General features: G+C 39.5%; 1 protein-coding gene across 15 annotated transcripts in view; it reads right to left on the bottom strand.

Moving 5' to 3' along the window:
• The window catches only part of LOC109485301 (transcription factor COE3-like), a 119,785-nt gene that overhangs the window by 14,268 nt on the left and 77,851 nt on the right, over positions 1 to 27,666 (bottom strand). For 7 of the 15 annotated variants that reach the window (XM_019788830.1, XM_019788828.1, XM_019788833.1 and 4 more), the window contains 6 exons: positions 20,110 to 20,191; positions 13,757 to 13,874; positions 10,314 to 10,364; positions 7,975 to 8,105; positions 5,124 to 5,250; positions 710 to 798 (listed from right to left, as the gene is read on the bottom strand). In XM_019788830.1, the coding sequence (XP_019644389.1) occupies positions 710 to 798; positions 5,124 to 5,250; positions 7,975 to 8,105; positions 10,314 to 10,364; positions 13,757 to 13,874; positions 20,110 to 20,191 (598 nt within the window). Of the gene's footprint in view, positions 1 to 709; positions 799 to 5,123; positions 5,251 to 7,974; positions 8,106 to 10,313; positions 10,365 to 13,756; positions 13,875 to 20,109; positions 20,192 to 20,252; positions 20,335 to 27,666 lie in introns of all 15 variants that reach the window. The other 8 variants (XM_019788823.1, XM_019788824.1, XM_019788836.1 and 5 more) reach the window with 3 other exon arrangements.

The raw sequence follows: 27,666 nt of genomic DNA, 5'->3' as shown, positions 1-27,666 counted from the left end.
ATTTACGCATTTTACAACCCTGCACCAGGATTAACAGCGTTGTTACAAATAACTAATAGGAGTTGCGACATTTTGTTGTGATTCACACTGGTCATAAAGGTACTTAGGTTTGGCGCCAGTTTATTGTCTTCATCACCAGTCTGGAGGATGGATCCAGTGGTTGCCAGGTGCAATACCGCTTTGTCAGCACTATTGCCAGGCAGGGATTCTATATATCCATCTTCAGGATCAATGTATGCTGTTATTGTATCAGCACACAAGCTAAAGCTTCATTCAGATCACCTTAACCTTGTCCCATCCTCAAAAAATAATCATCAAATCATTCTGGCACAATTCAACAGAACTGAACAGAATATAACAACATATCGTAACACATAAAGTTTTATTTGGTAGGACTGGGATCAGGCTCCAGATTAGCATAACATTCATATGGGCCATGGTGCCTGATACCCATATGTTTGTGGGCATAATTGTAATTTCTGGAAATAGTTAAATCAGATTGGTAAATCAATTCAACATAGTTTTCTTACCTACATGACTATATATTTCTCTCTGCCAGAGAGAAATATGAGTAAGTTCTCTTTCTTCCAGAGAGTAATATAAGGTTGTGTACCCAAGAAAACTATATGTTGAAACTGTATGTTGAAACAATCATAATTACTTTCAAGTTGATGACAAAACTTATACAGTTGGAAAAAGGGGACTGTACCTTCGGCAGCCTTTCTGGGTCTCCTGGATGCCTGGGCACCAACTTTGCTAGCCTCTGAAAACCGTAGTCTATCGTTGGCTCGTTCAGTGCTGTGAAGAAAAAAAACACCAGAAAACCTTCAAAACAATAGAAATTTAAGTACATATTGTACATGTACAACAACATCTAATTCATTCTTCTAAAAAATGCCTTAACGCTAAAAATTCCACCAATCATTGTAAAGGCACTTCCTTATCCCATACTTCATAGTTTTTGTAAGGTAGATAAGTCTCCTAGTATGTTTGTTGTTATATAGTGGTAGACACAATATGTTGTACCTTGTATATTGTACATTTAAGTTTATTATCTATTTTATTGCCTTGTTTTATAATATTTATAAAATTTATGTTGAGAAAAGTTCAGTACAAAGGATAGGCAAAAATGTTTTTTCTTCAATTAATTACTCAGAATTTAAGAGCATGATGTTTTCAAATGGTTCCCTTAAAGATGATGAGAGAGTAAATCTTGACAGTAAAGCTTGACAGTGGAAAAAATAACTCTTTGATAATATGGTAACTAATATGCGAACTTGGACTTCTCTTCTATTTTCGGTTCTTGTTATAACCCTGTTGTGCATGTTTCTTTATCAGCCCTTTCACTAGAATTAATATTCCCCATGTAATTGCATGATACCATCATAGACTTAAAATGATTTTATGCATAACGCTAGAAAGGCTGTTGCACCAAAAAAATCCACATTGTCCTCCTACTTCAAAGCTCTGGAATGGATTAAGATGAAAGCATGGGTCGACTGAGGCAAGTCCCCTGTGATTTGATGGTGGCACCCTGGCAGCGCCTAACCCATCAAATACGAATTTCCCAGCTAAGGTTCAGCCATCTTAATCGCGGTGACACTGCGAGGGACAGATCCGGTCCAGTTGCCTATCACACACAACTCAATTTCACACCAAGATGAGACTGGAGATGGATCACTGTCAATAATATTGGTGCCGATAATTACACGCTGTGCCTTAATCCAATTCCCCCTAATCCTTGATTTGCAAACTCCCAACATCAAACGGAATTGGTAATTCTGCTGGTACATGCAGCTCATTTGGAGGGGGGGGGGGCTGGAGTGCAGGAGAAAGAGGGTTACAATGGAAGTTTGATTTATAAAACTCTATTCGTGCTGTCTTCAGCAGTTTAATTTTTGGATGACCTAACCAACTTACATCTTTCCATAGCATCATTTTGGCTGATGTGATGACATCATATGGTCCAATGACATTTAACACTTTTGTACTGAAATGTGATACTTTCCAACATGATCATCACAAGAACCAGTAAAAAAACAAACTGGACAAAACCAGTCACAGACACGTCTTTTTTTCTTTCGTCATTCTTGTGCTTTGGTTTAAGTTTTGAACATCTAGCTAAAGCTGAATTTATTCATCATTGTGAGAGAGATCATTGCAGCACAGATGGCATCTAATTGATATTTCATGGATATAAGATACATCATCATCTGTTCATAATGAAACTTACCGAAGGTTGTTAGTTTATATTCCAAATGAGGAAGGAACTTTACATTACATGTACTTGAATCAAAATATTATTGAATGCTATGACAGTAAGTTCAGGACAGATTTAATGACAAAAAATACAATTAAAGAATATGCTATTTGAAAGTTGTTAACCACTCTCAATCAAGTCCCGCAGAAATAAAACCCTACTATAGTACATGTGTATCTGAGTGCAATAATGTAATAATGGCAAGGCATCTGTGACGAGATTGAACCAACTGGAGTGCCATTGTACACCAATGACTGAAACTTCGGCTGTGTTGGATCTTGTATAACCATTTAGCTCAACAGAGTAATCAGTGAACGTTTAGTAAATAACACCCGATCAATCATTTCTGCATTTTGACAGAAGAGAAAGCATCTAAGACAGTGGTTTGTGTGGTCTGACCATGGCTAAATGTCAACCAATGTTTTAATGTGTGTGGTGTATGCACAGGAACACAACAGAAAATAAAGTCATTAGGCATAATGACTTGATGAAACCATTCTTCATTCTGGATGTGAGTGACAGGGGAATGATGGACAAGGTAGAACACCAATAACCTGGGTAGAGACAGCATGATTTAACAGCATCCTGGGACAGTAATTGGACCCCTTACTTGGAGGTAGCAGAAACTCTATTCTGTAACACTTCCAACAAGCCTTTTACAGGGGATGTGGCACACAATAGAAAGAAACTGGAAGATTACTAATATTGATGGGCAATAACAACACCATTTGTCAAGTGTTGTCACAGCATCTGTCACAACTGGGGCCCAATTCCTGCTGTAGAGCTGGAGAACAAACAGCACCTGGCTTGATATACTGCTACAATAAATTTCCAACAAAGCAAACATGTTTCTTCATGCAGAAAGGAGTTCAGGGTACAAGGGCATTGCTAACCATTGCCGAACTTGTCCCTGACTTCTGGTCGGGCTGTATTTTTCTAACCAGCTTTATGGCGCGGTAATACATCCAGCCACGGCTGGGCATTGTAAAGGCGAAATAAAAAGTCATTTCGCATCCACGGGCCCATTTCCTTTTGCAACTTCACTTTCCCCAGTTGGGAGATTCTGACCTACTCCACTTCCACTTCTGCAAATTTTCAATACACCTGACAATGTTGGCCACCTTCAGATAGTAATGATGTGGTGTAATGAAAGAGAGGTGGAGAGCAATAATTACTGCATTTCCTATACACAGGCCTGTTAAAATATCTTCCATTGCAGTTCCCTTGGTGCCATCCCCGGTCACAGGGTCAGGATTTTGCATAATTCCATTTTGGAAATGAAGGATGCTCAGTGAAAACAAATTTGGGGTGTCCTCCTCGTGAACCCTTTTTCTGAACTTTGATGGAGGTGATAAACCTGACAAAAGCTGTGTAATTTAAAGTCCTAGCTGTCATAAAAGTTGGTTCCAAGCAATCTGATTAATATTTAGACGTATTAATATTTAATTTGGGATCTGACAAAATTTGAAGTTCATCCAAAGGTGAAAAGCTTGTTTCCAGGTCATTTATACCGTCATAAAGTGCACATAATTCTATTGTCATCTCACTGGTGACGATCATAGCCATTACAAACCACCTTTACCACATATAGGAGTCAGTTAGCATTTTCCCTCCACTTACTGTCTGCCGTGTAATTTTAGAAACAGTAGGGGTATGGATTGTCTATGTTCCCCCACAAGCTTCAGAGTTAGTGAAAAGGAAATCATGTTTAAAAAATCTTTCTTTTTTAATTTGAAGATTTGCAGATTTTTGCCAGGCTACTTTTCATTTTAACCATCCAGTAGTTTTAACAAGTCCTAAATATTTTTGTTACGTCTCCATGCACTGCAGTGTGGAGAAGATTTGTGGATGGTATTTGGGTATTTTGTGTTCTTTAAAGTTCTGTTATTTTAATATTATACCGTAAATATGGAAGTTGGAACAAATAGGCACTTATTGCTGCATCTGTTAATACACATCATCATGTAATTCTTGTATACTGTACACAATGTTTTTATGAGACATTTTAAATGGTTACTTAATATGCTTAAATGTACTTCTATATTTCCTTCTACTTTTCTTTAATATTATTGTGCTCATATTCAGAATGCATGATGGTTATCTTGGTACATGCAGCAGTGGAAATACTAGTAGGCTTCGTCAAGCAACATGTCCCATTTAGTCAAATGTGCGTCATCACACAATTTTCTCAAATGTTAAGGGATGCCTGGTGATTGCTGACAGGAAAAAAAGATTGCATGATAGTAGCTAGAAAATGGGCTATCCATTCTGTCCAATTTTTATTCTCCATATCTTCACAAGGGCCAATCCGATCCAATGTTTTCTCCTAGATCATTTCATTTTTCATTTTATTTATCTTACCAGGGGAGAACACTCAGGTCATTTGACCTGTTTTTCTATGTAATCCATGGGGTACAATTAAAAAACCTGTAACAATTCTATACACAGCATCATCACATTAGGAACATTTGGAACAACAATAGTTTTGCTTAGGCCATACCAATTTGATTTGCTGATATCTGCAGGAAATCAATGAAGTGGGTGGATGAAGAAAAACAGTCCTGGGTATCCTGTGATAGCCCCAAAATGCTACCACAGGAGCCACAAACAATGAATTTTGAATATAATCAATGCATTAATAATTGGAAACAACTTTTCAAGACAAGAACTTTCTTCAACTATCAGTGCCAAAATATAAGAATTTTGGGTTTGATTCCGAATGTGAATGGTATATTATATATTTTTGTTTTGCAAATCAGAAAAACAATTGGTGAATCCAAAAATAAACAAAAAATATATTGGTGTGGCCCTACACAAGTCATAGTTTACTCCTCCCTTCCCTGGAAAGCTAACTACTACTTACATGTGTAGACAAATCTCCCAGGTGCACCCTTGCAGAACTGTTTGGACTTGTACGACAATGTGACTTCCACAACACCAGGAATGTGCCGAGGTGGTGTTTGCACCCGAATCGCATGTGGTGTAATCAGCTGCAAAATAAGATCAGTAACATCATATAACACTTCAATGTCACTATTTTTATTTCTAACATTCAACTTTAATGTTACAACAGTGCCTACAGCGTACAGTCTGGTGTTTTAACTATCATGAAAACTTCCTGCCAAAATTAGCACCAGTACCCAACAGTGTTGCTTCCCTGTTATAAATCATTAAATATTAATTTTCCTAGGTCTGAAAGATTTCAAAGTCACATTAATTTTATGGCAGGCTGACAGTTCATAGCATGATATTCAAGCGTGTTTGTTATCTTTCCTCTGCTGGAAATTTTAAACACACCATATGTGCTGCAGCAGCAGGTACAATGCTGTAAATTTTTCATGAGCGCTAACCTAAAAACTTGGGCTCATGGTTAATCTAGATAATTCTGTCTGCAGAGGCACACTGCTCTGTAAGTACTCATATTACATCTATTGTTGCCACTTTTTCTAGGAAATTTATGACTCATTTCGCGTGTGTGTGTGTTAATCCCATAAAATGAAAGTGCAGTGTACACTTCCCTATTTCAGTTGAACATATCTTTCCCTGCCCGAACATTGCCTTCAGTGAGAAAAGCTCAGACCAGGCATTGACTGAGCCTCCGGAGCTTTAAGAGCTATCCTGCGTGGGCTGTGAACTTAGTGCAAGCAGCCTACAAAGCCCCATATGGTAGGGAGGTGACAGCCTGGGATCATTTGCATTTTCTGCTTATTCAAAAGGCTGCATGAAACTTTCATGTGACAGAAGGGCGGGCCAAAACTTCACATGACGTCATTATATATTTATGGAACCTTCATCAAGCAAAGCCAGTGTCACTTCTGTTGCTGTCACCTGCACCTGATCTCAGGGGCATCTGCATGATAAGAATATTTTGGAGCTAATATCATGTCTACTGCCAAACATACCATGAAGTTCTAATTCCACCACTCAAGCCCCGGTCCCTTTCATCTTTCCCACCGCTTGGAGATATTGCCAAAGATATTATGGTATAATGTTACGGTAGGAATTAATTTAAATGGAAATGCTGGCGTCCTAATTTGGGGTACAGCATGGACTCCTGGCAGGCCTCAGAGCAATAAATTTAGGTCCATAATCTTGTTTTCCTATTTATTGTTAGTATTGTCTGCCGTTACTGTGCCTCGCTTTTGCCATAATTCCGTGTAACCAAATTACTGCAGTAAAAAGTCATTTTTTCTGTTGTCAGAGTCACTTGCTTTTATTTTTGTCTGCTATGAAATTGTTAAGTAGGGGTCACGACAGGAATCCATCTGCTGATTAAAACCCAAGATAATGGGGGAAATCTGCTTTAATGAGGATAGGCATGCATCTGCCACCATGACTGAGTATTTCTGACATGTGAATCTCACACCAGAAGCAAAGTCACTGTTTTATTTAGTGCATATTGGAAACAAAATCCCCGTGTTTAGGCTGACTGCAAAATATGATGAGTGACATCCCGGCTTTGGAAAATCCTCTCTTAATCTTCACTTGCTTTTAGGAAAATCCCGGTCCAAACTAGGTATGATTTATGTGGTGGCTGGGAGCACGATCAATGACAAACAAGGTAGTGAGGTGCTTCTGTCGCGACAAAAATCAATGGTGACTGGAACTCGGCCTGCCACAAATCATAATGGACTACAGAAATAGTTACATCAGCAAGATAACTGGAAAGATTATTGGCGTAACACCGTAGCAAACCAAGCAGAACATTGGCAAGGTACTGCATTGAGCCCGGTCGCCATGGAGACAGATGCAGGTGGAAAATAAGCTGTCACACTCAAGCAGGGAAGGATTTTGTGTGCCGCCTTCCTTCCTCGATACCACGAGACATAGTGGCACCCAGGCTTGCACCCGGCGTAGATTGGGGTTTAGATTGGACTGATGAAGCTGCTATTGTGGTGACACATTTACAGCCCAAGCCTACATCTTCAGGCTTTCATGTCAACTCCCACAGTTGACAACCTCTGAGCTCTGTGCCTGACAAGCTTTGTGATGAAGTGAATGCCATCTCTAATCAACTCCGTCATTCCTCCACACAGGAAGCTTTGATTTAGATGTCCAATTTACTTGCACTACACAACAAAGTGCACAAAATGAACCTGTTCAGGGGTGTCTACAAAACATGGGCCTATCACTGGCTCTGTATGATGTAAAACACTGATGAAATAACGAGGTACCTTCTGCATGATTTTCCTTCTTACATTCATAAAAAAAGAGCTGAAAACCAAGTTGAGAGTTTAACAGGCCATGTCCAACGGTAAGGCTAGGATGGCCAAAGTGTACCTCATTTTTCAGTTTCCTTAAATGTGGAATTCTAAGAATGCCCTTTTCTCCCTTTCTTGTGTAGTTGCATAAAATGTCTATTGGTATTTACAGCAAAATTTTTTTGGGAGAACACAAATTGGTTTTTGTGCTTGTGTTTTGAACGGAAGTGTGCTGAACTCTACTCAATTTTTCATGACCAGAGTTTTCCTTTAACAGAAGGTCCTACAATGTACATGTGGGTGCCATTCTGCTTTGACTACATCCACTCAAACAGTCATAAGCAAACTATAATCTGAATGTAAGTATCAGCTGTCCCAGATTAGTAGAAACTTTATGGATTATGGATATAATACTAACAACGCCAAAATATTTCTGTGGGAGTCAGCAATTGCCTTCCTTCTAGTGGCTCACTCTGCTAAATGTAGAGAGACTTCCATCTAGGGCAGACTTACCTCACTCCATACCAGCATTGTACCAAACACAACTTGTAAGCCGTCAAAGAAGTTGTCACCGATGATGATGACGGTAGCACCTCCCGTCGTCCAGCCCTCGCTCGGACTGATAGCTTTGATACAGGGTGTGGCTGTGGACAACAGAAGAACTTGTATTACAACATGATCATCTCTTAAGTTTTAGAAATGTAGGACCTGCCAGCTGGAATAAGCTACCACACCAAGACTTTGCATCACCTTAAGCCTTCCATGCCACCTTCAAAAGTGTCATTTACAAAAGACAACCGTGTAAGGATTCTCCATGGCTACATGTGTTAATGACAACAGAATATCAAAGATAAAAAGTTGTTGACAGCAGCTGAAAAAAATGTCAGTCAGGAACAGGATAACAGAAAGGTTAGGTGCTCACAGCCATCTCTCTCTGCCCTGTGGTGCACACCATTTTGTTCTCTAGTAAGGCCCAGGAAAAAATATTGTGTTTCTGATTTCAGTCCTATGAAAAATTTGGTCCGTAGATACAAGATTCTTTTTTTTTTAAAGATTTTTGCTCATCCAATAAATACACAATGTTAAACTAAAATGTATCAAGACCAGGGCTGTCTCCAGGACCTGTCTGTCCCTCTGTTTGATTGCTGCAAAGAGACAAAAATTTCACCTGATTTACGCTATAAAAATTCTAAAAATGTGTGAAATCATATTTTGGGGGTCTGAAATTCAGATGTCAGGTTTTTCAGATGTCTTTATATTTTCCAGCAGTCGACCCCCCAAACAAGGCTAGGGTCGGCAGGTTTTTGATAGTATCGGTCAGGAAACCAGAAATACAACATTTTTCTTTCTGTAGGCCTAACAAATGAAGGTGTTGAAAATGAAAGATGTGCGGCTGACTGCACGAGCTTGTGACCTTTTCTGCCAGCTGATAAAGATATTACGAGAGAGAAGAACCAAAAGTTACCATAGAGATAATTTCAGAAATACTGCCATCTTCTCAAGAAGACTGTCTCTGAGCACTAAGTCCCATTAATATATGAAGCTCTTTGTACAGACATTTTCAAATTATTTTATAATTCTAGTTTCTAGTACCCATTCCTTCACAACCTCAGAGAATTATTTATCCAGTTGCTTAAATCAGCCTTGATATATTTTGTATTACATAATCTTCTACCTAGCGTACCTTTATAAGTTCTACGCAGGAGTATTGATTCTGAACAGGCAAACATTACAGTGAATTTTTCACATACTATCTACTGCAAACAAGGCAGACCACTTACGCTAACTTCTTCAACTTTACTACCGAAAAGGAAACAATTTTCACAGCATGGCATCTTCCCTCCCACACTAGTAGTACATGTCCTCCCTGTGAAAGTTTAACTTTCTGCCAGCGGGGGAGCCCGCCACAAGTGGAGCTTGTATAACCCCAACAGGCCTCCAACTCCTCTGACCTGACATACAGTTGACGCACACTCCATCTTTCCTTCATCATTTTGGTTTCTTACCTGCATCGTTTCCGGCCTTCTCATTCTTTTATCTGTTTGGCCAATTCTTCACTAGATAATGACTGCCCATTACTGTTCTGGCGCTGGGTGGAGATAACTAAGTTATCCATCATCTCATCTCCTACCTCCCCAGCCCTAATCACTTCCCAGTAAGACAATCTGCTGCAAGTCAGCAGCCCTTGGCAAGAGTTTAGACTTTTCCCTGCTAAATGCCTGCTCCAACAAGCCAGGGGGTCTCAATCTCTAATTTACTTCCACGGATGACAGACGGCTAAATAAAATCTTCACTGTGACCGAAAGGTCAAATTACTTCAATTTGCATAGTGGCGTATTTGCTTTTACAGTCCGGAGTTATAGGCGATATAGAAAAATCAAATCTCTGATATGAGTCAAATGCTTCCTGGGTAATCCCGAACAGAGCTTTGTAAAGCTGACTTTACTTGAAATTTATTCTACCAATTTGTATGCTATGATAATGCTCGGGCCATTCCTATATACATCCACAGTTGCTCACCCTAACAGGAAGGCTAGTGACATTGAATATCAGGCTACAATGGTGCTTCTATTCTGGAAAATGCTATAAAATGCTTTTGTGAGATGGTAGGTACAATTCTGTTCAAGTTTTGCAGTTAACTGTCATCATTACAGGGATTCTTTTTTTGCAATATGAATATCAACCAAGTGTTTGAAATTACCAATTTTAAGGGGAGAAATAATAAGAAAAAGCAGGCCTAGAGGCAGAACAGAACAGAAATTTACTATAGGTTGAAACTGCAGGTGTAGCTTTATTACTAAGAGAGGGATTACAAGAAAATTTGAACAGAAATAAAGGTCAAAATGGTTTACCCTTCTGCACTCTATTTATGTTGGAGTCTCCACAGAAAGACATTTCTCCATCTGTATAGAAATAAACAATGGTATTTCATAACAATGTCCACTCAAATCCTCATAGAATCAACATGAGTTCTGCTGGAACAAAGTTCAAATCAAAATCCTTTTCCACAGCAAATTAATATGATAATGTAAGGGATAGTGTTGACTTGACACTACTTGTCTTTCTCCATGTTCAATTCATTCATAGATTTGACTGCTAACAATAAACCACCGCCTATGATTTAAATTGCTAAACAAATAACGTTTTACTCCGACACAGCGGAAACAACGGGAATCTTCCTTATTCCCTTCTACCTTTTCAACACCTCTACTTAAGAAGCCACGTTGGAATTTCTGACAGTTATCCCTTGAACCCTACATAATGCCTCTTTCCCTCATTACTGCTACTCCTCTTGTGTGGGTATTCATCTATCAATCGATAACATGGCATTTGATGGCAATTTGATTTCTTTGGTAAAGAACTTTTGGTTGTTCCTAAACCATTAGTGGCAAAAACCATAGATAATCTGTCCAAAAGGTCCTAAAATACTGTCTGGCCTCCCTTGTTAGGTTTGTTCCCCCAGAAATGCATCCATCTCCCAATAACAGCAGTGGCACTTGATGGACACTGCTTCTAATGAGACCAAACTATGGCAGTCTATCACCTAGAGAGGGCTGTACATTTTTTATGCTCAAATTTATCACTGTAGGCTCTAACAAGTATCTGTCTCAGGCCTTGGTATTGGCATCTAATGTTACCATCAAACCATGTGGGAACAGAATCATGGGCAGATCAAGCTGCAATGTGAAATAAATGTAACTCCTTTGTCCATCCACTGACAATTAGAGCTGTACAGTGTTCACCTAGAACAGTGTATCAAAAACATGCTGTGAGTGGACAAGGATTCAGGTTGGCATTGAGTCCTCTTCTTTAAATACTTGAGGAAAAAAGGCAAACACTCTAGTGCCCTAACTTCAGCAAGTGGAACACTGTCAGAGGCTTGGGTATGAAGAGGCAATTAGAACTGTAGTGTTCACCTAGAAGCTATATCAAAGCTGGCTGTTGGCATGGAGTCCTCTTCTTTGCATACGTGAAAAAAAAAGATCTCTCTTGACTTAACTTCAATTCAGCAAGAGGTTATGGGGATTCTAAGAGGTTATGGGGATATGTAGAAAAACTTCTTTGGGTTGAAAATATACAGAACAAAATAATAAGTCAGGCTGTGACTTGCAGCATCACTTGCTTTCTTCCAATTAATTCAGTTCCCACATCATTTGACATCTACAACTTTTCCCTAAGATGTTTTGCTTGATTAAGACAGGAATGACTACATACTGAGCATGTGTTAAACTTAATACTAATCAGTTATATTTCTTATTTATGTTGATTCCTCCCTGAATTAGCTTGGACTCCTACCATTTTAGCTTTAGCAAGCTTTCTCTCTGTTGAGAGAGCCTACTAAAGCTAAAAAGGCTGGTTATCCAGGCTATGATTGAATCATTGACAAAAAATAGCAAGATCTCTAATTGGTTTACTTTTTAAGTTTGAGAAGAATGAAGCAGGGATGAAGACAAGGTCTTTTAACTCCTCATTTGCTGCACCTGCCAACCACCTGCTGAGGGGTTGTGATGGAAATTCCCTACAGTACTGCAAGGAAGCCTGAATTGGACATCATTGGCATATTCTGTTGGAACAACAAATCCACTGCGAGCTTATTAAGCCAAACTAAATTGCTCAATGTGCCAGCCTACCAGTATGTGGACCCTAAATAGGATTTGCTTTTCATTATGAAGTGCTACTCATACACAGGGTTATAACAAAGCTCTGTGGGAATTTTTCCTCAGATAAACAGACTGTGTTCTTCCATGCCGATGGCAAATGTGGTGCTACATCTCTGGGACACAGGAATATCTCTGCTGTGCTTTACTTAAAAATTGCTTCCTGATGAGAGGTAACTCTGTCAGTGTCTGGGCCAATTAGAACTAGGCTTCATAACAAATCCCTAACCCTGAGAGGTACAATACATGTAAGCTGGGTTCTCTAAAAAATGAAATGTGGTGCACGGTCAACTTCAAAAGAAAAATCTTGTTCTGCAACAGTAGGGTTAACCATATTGCACAATGACAGAGATGGCAGATTACACACAGCACTGCTATACTATCAAACAGCCTCCACAGGTTATTGCTCAAATCCCTTAGCTTCATTATCAGAAATTACAGGGATCAAGGGAATGACTTTGGTGATACCATTCCGAGACCACTTCTCTCCCAGCATGGCATGCTACGATCTTTTGTCAAAGGCTGTTGATAGAATAATAATGGAAAAATAATCTGCTCTTTTGGCCTGAAGTCCAACAACTTCCATTAGCTTTCCTTCTTCTGTCTCTGGGACCAGGATTAAAGTGTACAGCTAAGAGCAATGATTTCCATCGAGCTCCCTCCAACAAACAGCTGACGGGAAATTGAAGTCGAACTTTCCCATGTTTGACAACAGCTTCTCAAAAGCCCCCAGGCCAACCTTTCCAGGGTGCTTCCGTCTGATATTTTCTCCCAAATGTGCCGGGGCTCCAAACATCCGCCTCGAGCTCATGACACCAACAACTGCAAATCTGAATAGAATGTGTGTTCCTCGGCCACATGATGAATGCAATCTTTCACATAAGATGGCAAGTTTTTACCGCTGATGAGTCTTCAGGAACCCGAGCTTTTAAGGGCAAAGAGAAAAGCAGTGGACCTTGTTGTTGTGTTGTTTAAAACAACCTGTCCCCTAACACATTGGGGAGGACTGTGATGGATGCTGGTATTCATGGGACTTTCACACTTCTTCCCTTTAAAGACTTTTCGATTGAGTTCTTAAGACTGTCTGACAACATTACTCCTGCTACTTGCATCAGGGAATACTAGATTGTGGGGATAGTTTTACACTGTAAGATTAGGACTCTCTAAACAAGATACATATAAGGCTAGTTAAGGCTTCCCTGTGCAGTAATGTCAGAGCAGCTCCTATTTCTTGTAACATATAATTTTGAAAATTCCCTCATATTTGACTTTGTGCTTCTGACAACTCTGCAGCTTAAGGTTGAAGCTGTACCGATTAACCTGTACAAGTGTTTCAACAGTCCGTCCTGTATGATGGTAAACTCTTCAGCTAAGAAGCTTTGACAGTGTAAACCAGGAAAAGGCTCTTCATATCTGGAAACTTAATTCACTCTTAAAAATCTAACCCTGAAAAAATATGTCTTTTGCCAAAGCGTCCTTGTCACACAACAACAAGGCCTTTTTTAATAATATTGCCTGCAAGCGATGCACACTGATACGTCTTCCTCTTAGCAAGAGCAACATTAAATTGGATAACTTGAGCCGAGTTGTCAAGACTACAGGCCGACAGACATGGAACATGTGCCCAAGCAGCATACCTTCTGAGGGGTCCAGACGTCTGGCCCGTCTTCCATGTTTGGAGTTGTTGTGCACAAACATGTTGTCTGACACGGCCAACACGTGGCCATCCACATTCACTGTTGTGGCAATGACGACCTGGAAGAAGAATGTAACACAGCAGACTGTTAGGCATTTCCTACACATTCTCTGTCCTCGGGCAAGAGAATTTTTGTCATTGACGGTAAGACATAGCAAAAGCTGAAGACCATATTTACCCCGGTGAGGGGAATAACAGCCATGATAATTAATGAGTTTAGATGTTTGTCAAATTCAGGGACTTGAGTCATGTTGAGACATATAAGAAAGTTAAATAAAGTGTCAACAATGCAACAGTTCATCATTGACATCTATTTATAAAAATTAACCATATAATATAAGACTCCACTTGCCCAGCCCTATTACAAAAGTGGCAAAATGCAAAATAATGCAATTACTTTATGAACCAAATTTTTGCAAGTTCCTTAACCTCAACTCTTATCAATAAATAACCAGACCTGTCAATTGTGCTCACCACAACTTGCACATGTTCCCCTTTCATTCTCTTTCAATCATATTTTTAACTAGTGAGATCACATTGATGGCCAATCCTTGTAACCATTGCCATGGGGGTTATATTTTTACCAGCAGTTTTCTGGTTGCTGATGAGAGTTGTCATCAACAACTAAGGTTGTTTCACAAACTAAAAGGCTAAGAGGGCTCTCTCTGCACTAGCCTTACAACTCATCTTTAGCCAGTAGTCTCTCCTACTTAAGTGAAAAGAATGAGAGATTTGTGTATAGAGATTGTGAATGGAGCATTCTGTGAAGTGAATGGACTATGTTGGGTTACCAAGTATGCTAATTTTGTTTACATTACTACAGCATTTGTTGATCCCAAACATAGGACTGGGCAGACCAGTTGTTTCATTCGTAAACAAATATTGGCCATGATGTTTTCTTAGAGAATAGAGTTGTTGGCTGGAGAAACTTCATTTCTGTACCTTTCAGCTTTTCCTAGTCTCTAACAGACCTCTTGGTGGACTAAAAATTGTAGACACTGGCTAAAATAGGAGGAGCATTTTATCATCAATTTTTACTCTTTTCTTCAGTCTGCCTCCAGGTCTGGTAGAAACTAGCCTTCCTTGAGTCAGCTGGTAAGTCACTTGATTGAGATAAATCTTCGAGCAGTTTAAAGGTCACTCCCTGAATCTCAAAGTACGCATATTTAGAATTAACCATCAAACAATCGGATGTTTTTGTTAGTAGCAAGCATCCATCTACCTCTTGAGACGACAAATAATTTAAACCTGCACATGTGTATTTGGATGAGCCAACCACTCCCTCCCTTTGCAGCCAAGGGCTTGCTATGAGCTTACAAATCTTTTAATTTCATGGGACTGAAGCTGAAGGGCCTGCCATTCAGCATCGACTCAGTACTTCAGTAATTACAGACATTAGACTGTATGGTTTTCATCCACTTTACACCTGGCATATTCATACTGTATGTGAGGTGGGTTCTTTAAGTTTAACGTGCAAGTTGCTGAGTTTTCCAGGAGCAATCCTATCCTGTGCACGTCAGTTTTCAGTAACCCACTAGATGTTAGCAAAACATGATCATGACAGTAATTCTTATCTTGACAGTGACAGATCCAAAGCTCAGATATTCCAATAATGTATGTCTGTCTGTCAGTCTGTCTCTCAGTATGTCTGAAAATATCAGGTTTATGTTTGTTGAGGAAGATTGCTGAGATTTGGTACGAATGTATGGATTACGCAACAATAACCAGACTTTGTAACAGACTATTTTCCATCCTGTTTTGGTGTAATTAATCCTGATTGAAACCTGACACAACAGTAACTTACTACAAACTGCATGCTCATGAAACTAGACAAAATGAGGGGAGAACTACTTCAATGATTTCAAACTTACTTGGTGAGCAGGCAAACAGGGACCTCATATTTTCCACAAAAGCCCATTTTCCTACCTAGTTTTAACACAATACATAAGCTGCTACACGTCCATTTGTTTCGGTCAGGGAATATTTTGTTATTTTTTACAATGCCTTTAGGCTGCAATTACGTGAAAGAATGAAAGAACACTAGAAACACACTGAATCGTAGAAAGGGCCCCCCCAAAAAAATGAGAAAATAATTCCCAACCAAAACATGCTAATGTTGGAGAGTAACATTTCTTTTCTAACTTGTCAAAAGAAATGATGATGACAAGGCTTGCCCAAAAGTCATGAACTGGAAGGCCCCCTGGAAGCTGCTGCACTGTCTGGAAGAAGTAAACTGATTCTGGTCTATCTTTGTCTACTAATTAGTGGATGGTTTGGGGGCTGAGTTTATCTGGGCTCCCATCTAGGCATGGTGGCTAAATTGCTGTTTACAGGGCAGCTCAAGCCTGGTCCCCTCCTAGTTCTGGACTGACTCCAAGTACAAAGAAACCCTTTTACCCTTATTCCTGGCAGCTTTACCTACCTACCCTGCAAAAACCATCACCCTGGTCCAGACATGAATCCACTCAGGGAAAGCAAAACAAGAGGCGGGTACTTCATATTTTGAGCAGTCAGGGATGACCTGTGTATCTGGGGTCAGGAGTTCTGCTGCATTTCTCATGACTTACTCACTCACTTTGTTCCCTGCAACAACCAGTTAATTCTGTGTGAAATATTGTCCCAACTGGCACCCCTTCCTGGTCATGATAGTTTATTGTTCAAATGTTTTTCTTTCCAGGGACCATGGGGAGAAAACAATCCAAAACTTTTAGGTACAGATGGAAGTTGCAGATGTGGGGTGAAATGGACACCTACCCCTGTCTGTGGGACCTGTCTAAAACTCAGCCAAGAACACGTACCTTGGCACATGTGCATCTCTGGCCACCCTGACCTAAGACAAGGCGTTGTTGTCTTGCTTCTTATCTGGCAGCAGGTTGGTCCTGTTCCCACGGTATCACATCACCCCTTTCCCTGGACCAGGAACTTTGCCATTCACCCACCACATCCCCTAACAAGGACTCTACAGCTTGCAGTCATGACAGATTGGAGGAAAAGTTGCTCCTAAGATTATCACTTGGGAACTACCTTGTGGCTTTTGTGTAATCAGAATCATACAAGGTCTCTTTGTTCGTGGGCTACTTTGTCATTTGTATGGAGAGCAAAGCTCTTACCTGACCAAAGGCCATCAAGGGACTAGGCATTTTGTCCTCTAGATAATCAAGTGCTTGTGGGCTACAGGCAATCAAAAGCAGCCCTCCCTTTTGAGGTTAACTGCAGCACAGGCAGCAAGCCAATAATTAGAAAACAACAATGCCCATATTGAATAGCCTGAAAGCATTATTCATTATTCAAAGTCTGACATTTCTAAGGTTTTCCAGGGAATATTATCATCATGTCAATCAGCCCCAGTTGTTTTTAATCAGAGATACATTGCCATCCCAGGGTAATTATAGATGAAGATATTGATTTCATTTAGGGACTGCCCTGATGTTAGATTTTGTCACACCTCCCTAGCAAGATGAGATAATTTGCGATGTGTCATGGATTTCTTGAACTTCATCCAATACCAAAAATCCTTTATTAAACTTGAACATGTAGTTTCCCCATTTAGTTATACATGCAGCAGTCTTAGATCTCATTAGTGGGAGAGAACCTGGGCTAAGACTATTTTTTAGACCATCTCTCAAACTCAAAGGCAGTAGGCTGTTTATAATGATAGAATTGCCTCATCCTCTTTCAGAAATATTCATTTGTTCAAACTACCTGGACTTGATAAATTATGATTTTTTTGTGTCTTAACTACAGCAAATGTGCTGGCATTGACAGAAATAAAACTAATTTTTATTGAATCGAAATAATGGGATAAAGGTAATTTTTGCAGCGGCAAACTGTCCCCACTAAGTGATCTGTACTTGTGTTATGAATATTTGGCAGAAGTTGACCCTATGAACCCAGTATTAAAGGCTATTGATTGAAACTCTATATTCCCACTGAGGACATGCCTGTGCAATTTTGCCCAGGAGCACCAAAAAATTGATTATAACTGCTGAATTAAAGTTGCATACCTGCAAAAACTTAAAAGAAATCTATCATCCTAAAGATGGGGCTGACTGAGAGGAAGGATCACTTACATCTGTGTTGCCACCTCGACCAATATTACCCAAATCCTGGGGAAACTCTCATTATTATTCAATATTCCGGCTTGAACGTGATGAGATCTCTCTTCTATCCCACTCCCTGGGATGAAGTTTATAATATACATTGTGTGGTGACCCAGGGTTATCACCCCACGGCGCAGGACACAGGATGGGAGGGGTAGGCAGGGCGACAGGGATGTCACAGGTAGAGGCAAGGAACCTGACAGAACATTCCACATAATGAGAGGCACTTGTATCTGTCCAGCCATGAGCAAAAATAAGAGTGTGTTTGTATGATGAACAGTGGAAGGAATTAGGTATGATGAGATGGGAGAGGAGCACAAATAGAGGAACCTGGCACTGTTGTGGTGTCTGAGAAGATTGCTAAAATAAATTTGACAATTGTATGTTATGCTCTAACCTTGTACATATGTTGCATAAATGCACACATTTGTTAAATCATTAACACTTCCAGCATTACATTAAAAATAAAGCACTCACTACATGCTTATAAATTCATGAATTAGCATGAGATATGAGCTGTAGTACATAGATATTATTCACAAATGTTTCACGAATGAAGTTGTTTGAATCATTTTTGAGACAAACATTTCAAAACATATCCATACCATTCATTGAAATTTAGAAGTCCACATATTAATTATTGACTAATTTAATAATAGTAATAAGAAGAATAAAAGTTATCTTTTAGCTTTGTTAATTGGTTTGACAACAATAATAAAAAATCATCCATAACTTTAGCCTTAAACTGATGGAGGTATGTTCTAGATTTATTCAGTCAAGCCAATGTAATCATTGTTCTTTGCTCATACCAGCACATATAAATAATGGAATTCACATTTCCAATATCTAAAATTCCTCCCTCACAAAGAAAGCAATTATCTTTCATTATCATGTTTGTTTACAAATATATATCTTTAACACACAACTTAGAAGAACCTTCCTCTATTGCCAACTGTGGGGATAAAACATTGGGTGGGTGGTATGTACAACATGGCATGTGTCTTACATGAGAATCAGTGCCAGAGAAATGTGCTGTGTGGGACTTTTACCACGCACGAGATGTTACTATGGTGAAAATAGCCTTTTAGCAGCTTAGGCAGTGCTGCATACAGCAACAATCCACTTCTATTTACAGCTGAGCACATAATATGCTCTGTGATATGTGCCAAAAGGATATATGAACTGCAACCGTAGGATGTTTTTATCACAGATCTACTGCAGGTGCATGATCATCATGTGCCAATTTACCACAGGACACAGGTAACTAGCGTTTGAAGTTGACAACCCCAAAGAGCTGCTCTAGTATGATATTGTTTGATGATGATAAGTTAGCAACTATGCCATTTTGGTGATGTGCAGTATCTGGCAGATTTTAAAATGTTTATTACGTGAAGTATTGAGTAGCAAGTAAATTTTGATAACAAGAGCTGTTCCAGAAAAAAAGAATAATAAAGGAGGTTGAGATAAAAAGAAAACGATAATGTTTAAAAAAAATATAGTTGGAGATGCCCGACTAAGTTGAAGAGCATGGGTATAGGAAACATTAACGCCACAGATGAAGGTTACTGAAAAACTTGGTGATGTTTAGTGACTTTCAATGTTCAAACACATGAACTTGCAGATCTATGCGACTCAGAGACCTGAACACCTCTGAGCCTACTGTATACATTCACTTAACAAGCTCAATGTTTGCCCGAAAGTTGAGTTGATTCTTTGAAAATCAACCTGCCTATAATACCCTTTATATGTGAAACTTGGGAGGGCTTGTGAGTGGCTCCAGTCCAATTTATGTTTACAGAATTTAACCTATGTTTCATCAGACCACAAAATATTACATGGTCCTTTTTTACAAGAAATAACATAGCTATTTTTTGGCTCTAAAGCCAATAACTTTTTCTTTGGCCTTACCCTCTGTTCAATATTCTATACTCTTTTACAAACACTATTGGAACAGGTAGGATTTATTCCTCCTGCGTTATAGTTCTACAGATATAACATGACATCCTTACAATGGACAGGATAAGGATATATATATATAAAAACATATTTTTAAGATTTTATTGAAGTATTTATAAAGGAGCAAAGAGCAGGGCAAGAAGAACATTATGGAGGAAACTCAGTGTACTACAAACTAACCACCATCATTCAAAGAAAAGAAGGGAAAGGCACCCATAGGGACTGGTAAGGGGAATACCTGGAAGCGTCGCATGTCTCGTGGATTACCAGCGTTCTTCAAGCAGTTTTGATTGCACTTCAGGAAAGCCTTGAGGAAAAACCTGCATACAACACAAGGGGATACACCACGATTACTTAACATGCAAGAATAGGGCAAAGTACCTGAAAACGGCGCATGTCCCTTGGATTGCCCGCATTCTTCAGACAATTCTGATTGCATTTCATGAAAAACTTCAGGAAAAACCTGCAGGGAAGAAACAGAAGCATCAATAACATAAACTGACACAACATGAATGTAACATGATGGCTGAAGCTTGGCATTAAAAGATGTAAGTTAATTACAACCTGCAAAATGTAATTACTGGGGGCAGTCTGTTGCATTTGCACTTGATCCTGCTCTTATGCAGCATCATGAGTAGACACGGAAGACCTTGTATATTTATCAAACACAGGATTCTGTTGACAGCTGAGTGTATGAAAATGGAACATCATATTTTTGTAGACTTCAGTAAAAAAAAAAGAATTTCAAAGCCAACAGAAGGTGTGTCAAATAAATGCAAAACTGCCACTTCACATGGATCAATTTGGAGGTTCGTGTAGCATGCAAAGGACCTGAACATTTCATCAACAATGACATCCCAGCTACCCTACCACAATCTCCTGGCACTGGGGGGAAGTACCAATCTAATAATTTTCAATTCAAATCTCAAAGCACTGCCGATCAGGCTAAGATTATATACCAACCAGTAACAAGGGTCAAAAAATTTCACAAATTGACAGGAAATTGACCTTGTTTAAGTAATTTTTTCGACTGCAACAGACCTCTGTATACTGCGAAGGAAAGGAGCATATTTCAGAGATGAATATAACTTCCAAACATTGGCTGAAGGGGGAGTCAGGAAGTAATACCACAGAATAATATGCATTCAATATGCACATTTAAAATGATCACTGACATTCATTTATCAAAATGTCAGTACCTTTCTGTTTTATGGAAAGCATTAGAAGAGTGATGTCATCCAGCGTTGCAATCAAATTTGCCATTTCAATCATGCACCAACATGAATATATTTCTTACCAAAATCATTTTTGCGGGTCATGGCCTTGATGCAGTGTGAAGGATTCTCCTGGTTAAATTTTACTGGAACTTTGTACTGTTGTCATCCTTGTTCATTACAGTTGCTATAACAGTGGCTACTAATTGGCATCTCAGCCAATAACAATAAATTCGACATAAAAAATACACTTTCTCCAACACAGTCAGAGGTGGGTTAAAATCCTTCATCCTCTTTACTTCTCTACAGCCAACAAGATCCTCCCCTAATGGAAACGCTGTAGAAGAGATTTCACTCTATCGACCGTGCCCCCCTCAACAGGTGATGGTGAAATCACTGTAGGTGGGTCTCAAATGGTACTGATGTCTCGGCTCTAGCCCGGAATTGCTTCAACACCATATCCACCCCTGGAGACAACCTCCCCATAAACAGGCTTGCCCAACTATGAAATTGTTATTTAACTTCTCTAATTTAATACCAAAAAATAACGCCTTTTTTTTAAAAAGGGCTGATGAAAACAATTCCCCGAAGAAAAATGATCGCACAAAGGATTTGGGACATTTGCAACACAGGTGTACAAGATACTACAGATAATGATACACAGGAGCTGGAGCATCCTTCCCATCAATTCATACACTGCTTTTCCTGTCTTTTGTTCCAGGCTGTGACTCAGACATGGTATTCAGGGAGGGGTTCGGACTGGCCACCATTTCCAGGATTTATCACTGGACAACACCTTCCATTACGAGGCCCTCCGATAATTACAGCCCTTCCATGCTCATCGCTCACGCAGTTTAATCATCAGTCTGTGTACTTGGTGGGCAGAGGAGCATCCAGCTAATGCACAGCTCGCTAGCCCCGTACACTCCCATCAAAACCTGATTAGGACCTGGTAAATCATTAATGGGGGCTTGGAGGTGAGCAGGAATGATTACTTCTAATGCATGTGATGTAACTTAATGAGAGGCATGCCTGCAAGCTGCCACCACAAACCATTAGTTTGCCTTGAGAAATGTGCCCACTATTAAGGTAGATAAAGATTGCCCTTTGGAGATGGCTCCATCTCAATACCCCCCTCCTGGAGGAAGTGGTGAAACGGAGGATCAGCGTGCCAGGCGGAAATGTAGCACCCAGGTAGATGGCACAGATAGTGGGGCTGTCTCCCAGAACCCAACACCCTCACAATCACCTAGCCATCAAGGACATCAATTATTCATGGTAAGAAGCATCTAGTTGATGGTACCCTTGTTTCATGATAAAACATCAGGGACAGAAACATGATCCCCTGACTTCCTTCTCCCCAATCTGTGGATATACAGGGGTTGAGCCTGAAGAATAAAACCCAATTCAGGCAGAAGTCACAGGTCCTTAAAACTGCTTTCTTTTTAATCCTCTAAAAGCAGCAATCATATAAATAATTCAACAATATTGATGGCAATCAAATGAGAGGATGGAATCCAATTTTAATATTTTATGGGTGTTAAAAGTCCTCACACAATGATCTTTATTTGTGTACCCATTGTTACTTCTTCCCCCGGTGGCTCTAATATATTTACAAAACCAGTAATGTGGGATGATAGATAGGCTGCAGTTTCTATTAAGATGCATGTGACAGTGTTTCCCCCACACCAGCCACTGGAGTAATTAACGCCCACATACACTTGAAATTTAAAAACAAAACAAAGTACAGTGATTTTTTAATGCTTGAATACAGAACGGTGAACAATAAAGAGAGTATATTAATATTTTTCTGGCTTTCTCTCATGTAAGACTCACTAAAACCACATAGTTTAAACCTTATCCTGAGATTTTGAATAAGAAATATCTTACACTCAACAGTAAGAATTTCATGCCATACCTGCAAACAGATTTCTGCAGTATTGTTTTGCATTTTCACCTTGCTATGAGAAAAAATTCACTTATTTGGATGTTGAGAGATGACATTTATTTTTGATCAATTCATCTCCTATTGTACTCAAATATTAAAGGTTCAATGAAGGTATATTGTAGAAAAAATATACTTCTAGAAGTGACACCTCAATGAAAAATAGTCTTAGGGCAATACTGACGGAGCATTTACAGTTAAATAAAGATGCAAACAAGCAAACAGAATTATTGCTTTTGGGCATGTCAGCATGATAGTCTGTACCACTACTATGCTGACAGGTATATATGGTATGCTCTACCCAGGCAGGAGTTGAGATGGGAAAATACTATGCTGCGCCCAAGCTATCATGATCTATAATAAAGAAAAGAGCCCTGCTTGCCAGCAATAATCAGTATCTTTATGGAGAGCTTATTCTGCCTGGGAGCCATTCACCCAACATATGCAGACTTATCTCACATCAGACCCTCGGCCTAACTGCTTCTCTGCCTCACCATCTGCAAATTGCATTTTCTTCTATCAGGGTTGTTTATATGTGCTAACCTTCAAATAAATGCAATTGATTCACTTTTTCCGTCTCCATAAATTTTCGTGCAAGGAAAAGCAGGGCTACGATATTTTTTTTCACATGATACAAGCCAGATTATAGGATGATGAGTCAACATCCACTGTAGCCTGACATCATGCAATGTCTCCATTGGTCTCATGATTCGTCAGACTTGAGCCATCAAACTGGAGCCACCAGGCGACCTCGCATAATACCTGTCTGCAAGTAAATTGGAAGGTAACTTACTTCACTGGCTTCTCCTGCCCACTTTCCTCCCCTCCCAGTGCCCTTAGGGAATCTGGATACACATTTGCCCACTGGAACATCGCAGGTGTGCCAGGCACTTTTCATCACTGAGTACACTTCCTTTAACCTTAACACCAGGGAGGCTTTCAGAAATCCTTTGTAAGACCGCATGACACTAAGTGCAGTGAACTAGCAATAATGCAATTACTGCCTCTTGTTACCATCTTTACCTCTTTTTGATTTTGAACCTCAATTTTTCTCGCATGTCCAGCGTGATAGTGGAGTCCTTCCATCACATTTATCTCAATTTTTGGTGGTTTGTGAGAGGGATTTCCAGTGACATTTGAAGGAAGCTCCTGGCTGGTGCTGGTCACCACCAATCAAAGAAACAGATAACGTGCTGGCCTATCTCATCATGTACTTGGCACCTCCTAAATTGTTAAGTATGCCACAATCGATCTACTTATGGCATGGCTTCATTAACGATTCAATAAATCTACTGCTATATCTTCAGAATTAGTCTTCATTGATTTTGGGCAATTTTCCAATTTTGATGCAAATGGACCACTGACCATTTCAGAGAACAAGTAATTGGCATTTCTTTCAAGACAGCAGAATTAAGTCTTAAATTATTTTCAATTATTTAGCTTTAGTTGGAGGCCATTTACAACAACACTTTTGCTACATTCATCATACAAAAACTGTGTTAACCAGAAACTTGCTTTGCTTATATTTTCTGTGTTAGCCATTGTAATGAGATAAAAATTGTTTTGTAAAATATATTTAAGTAGTCAAGTACATGTAGTATGATGTACTACGAGTCTGTGTCAGTACAGTATGTGACCAGATGTTTGGTACTGACATTTCCAGCAGACAGAACACTGTGGAATCATGAACCATGGTACTTGAAAAGTCATCAGCTGTTCAAGAAACAAAGAGGCCTTTGGCTTAATCACTGATCCTGGTTGAGATCACCACATTGATTAACTGTTAGTACCATGTACCAACTGAAGTCCTACTTGACAGGAAGGTTAACATGATTAAGTATGGGCATATTGCTGCTCAATTCATTTCACACAATCCTTTCAGATTGAACCAACCCATAACAGTAGCTCTATACAATAGAACACAAGTTTCCATGTCCATATAATATAGGCGGTCTCTAGGTGCTTGTATTTTTATACCAATAACTAAATAAATGGATTTGGAAAAAAAAATTATCAAGTACCTTTACTTTAGAGGTTGGCTTACCTTGTAGAATCTGTCTATGAAAGGTCACTGACCTCAGGTAAGTGAGAGAAGACTTCTAGGTTTAAATGATAATTGACAACAAGAAGAGACTTACATGAGGCTTTCGGTACAAAAGCGAAAAGCTTATTCTCAAATCTCAGTCGTGCCCCTTCGTCTAACCATGCCAATGGTCACCATGTGGCCACGGTCATTGCCATCATCAACACACGAAGCTGAACGAACATAACATATACGCTAGAGACAACTTATTTTTCCACTGAATCTGTGACATACAATAGACAGAATTACAGGAATAAAAATGTGCATGCTGAAGCAGCAACCCTTGTGCTCCTTGATCTTCCACTACATTAATTTTCATTACAACGTCCACACTCTATTCAGAACCCATTACTGCATTTGAGGCTGAGATAACAGCATCAATTTCCTTGTTCCCTATGGTGCCTGCTGCTATCTGCTATCCTGCTCCCCCTGTGCTTAAAAGAAGGTCGCTGATCTAAGTGCACAAGCCCCCTAATTTCACCCAGCTCACTTGTCAAAGAAGGTAACAGTATCCATGGTAAATGGTCCAGGAGAAGTAAAGGCTGCTTGAGGCAATTGCTAAAAGACTGCACAAATGTTATTTGTTGTCTTCTTGAAAAGCTTGAGTTGAAAAATAAAAAGATTATGTCTGGTGGTGAGATGAGTGTCAAGATACACATATACTGTATACTAGTATATCAGTATAGAGACTCTGCGATTCTACCAGTAGAGGTCCCGATAAGAGATGAGACTCGATCGGGATCTCTAACTGTACGGTGATTCTACCAAATTTTTCTACCAGATTCTTCCAGATCAGAGTCTCTACCTTAACATTTTTCAATCAATTTTGTTTATTTCTACCACTTTCTCTCAGACATAAATTGATTTTATCAAACTATGATTTTAGGCAAAGTAACACACTGGAATTTGGAAAAACTTGTAAAATAGATGAACAAAAGCACATCCTTTCTAGTGGCTGAGTCATTAGACAATCTAAATTATTCATAGTCTGAAACTTCACACCTTTGCAGACACTGCCATTGTTGCTTTTGTTTTGGCTACACCCTCATACAAAGGTGCAGTACAGACAGCAAGCACAGAAACCATGCCTACCTTACACATCAATGACGAGTAATAAATGCCATTGGTAAGATGATTTATATGCAAATATGCACCTATTTTGATGTAAAAGTTGAAGAGACACTTTTTTACCAGAACAATCACTACAGACAGCATAGTATGGCTGTCTTCCCTGTCATGTCTTTGTTGTATCCAATGTCATTTTTCTAAACATAACTAGATACAATGGCTTCCTGGACTTTTTTGCCACCAAGTCTTTCTTTATCAAATAACAGAATTCTTTTTATCGCAAATGTTAGACCAGACAATACCATTAGTGTGCAGGCCTGACCAAACAAAAAAGAGATTGCCAGAATTTAAGGGCTAACCTGGGCCTATTCCATGCTTCCTTACAACATTTTACACATGAACTTTCGACATTGACACCCGAAGAAAATGACATTTGTCTCTGTCTAAATGTCCTCCTCTTTTGCAAGGAAAGACAGAAATGTAAACAACCTGGCTCTGTCTGTCAAAGAGAGGATTCTTGACATAGTTGGTACAACCACTTGTTCACACCCTTCAGATTTCTTTCTGTTCCAGTGAGTTGGTGTCTGTAAGGTTATCTGTTCTGCCTGTCACATTCCCCCTCCTGTGGGTTCCCTCCTGAGAGGGTTTCCTTCTTGTCTGGTAGACAGAGAGGAATATTGCTGAGCTGTCCTTTTTATGTTCATTTGTTGTGGTGGCATCATTCATGTGACTGGTCAACTTTCTCTGCTATTCCATATTTTCTGCAGGAAGACCCTGAGTGGATAGGTGAAACTGTTCAAATAATAACCCTCAAGAGGAAACAAAATAGCACTTTTCTTAAAATTGTGCCAGGGGGTAGTGGTGGAACTAATGTGGGCAAACAAATGCAAAGACATTGTGATGTACAACTACAAAGCTTTGGATAACCTGCACAGACCAAAATGATAGTAAAGTGACGAGCAGCCTCAACTGAAAACTCGAATTCCTACCTGGCCGAAGGATTTACTCTACTCTTCTCTACTAATCATCTTCCACAAACTAAAAGACAAGTGTAGCTACCTTTACCCTCCCATATGATGCTAGTCTGAATTCAAAGCCATGTTTTCCATTATACGTAAAATCCATTCCCCATGTTCTTTGACACCTACAGCTCAGTCTACCTAGTCTTGTTCCACACTATTGGCCAAAAAACCCGATGATTTATTTCCCTTCCTCTACCTGACTAGTTCGCCCATTTTGTAAAAGGTGCTGATAGAACGTGGCAACTGAAACCATCTCGACCATCCCAACCCCAAGCAGATGATTAGTGTAACATTAATGTACAATCGCATGCAGCATATTCACCACCCTGGTGCTCTCAACACAAGCCCGTAACGCTGCATGCTCAGAATACGTTAACAACATTACGCACCATCTTCCCACCTCAGCATGTGGATGCCCCATTATCGCGAGCTCTAATTTATGATTTGATATCAACAAGGTGTA

This window comes from Branchiostoma belcheri, unplaced genomic scaffold, assembly GCF_001625305.1.
Source record: "Branchiostoma belcheri isolate BF01 breed outbred unplaced genomic scaffold, Haploidv18h27 scaffold74, whole genome shotgun sequence".
NCBI classification, from domain to species: Eukaryota; Metazoa; Chordata; class Leptocardii; order Amphioxiformes; family Branchiostomatidae; genus Branchiostoma; species Branchiostoma belcheri.
Note: the sequence above shows the minus strand (reverse complement) of the source record. Positions and strands in the feature narration are given on the sequence as shown.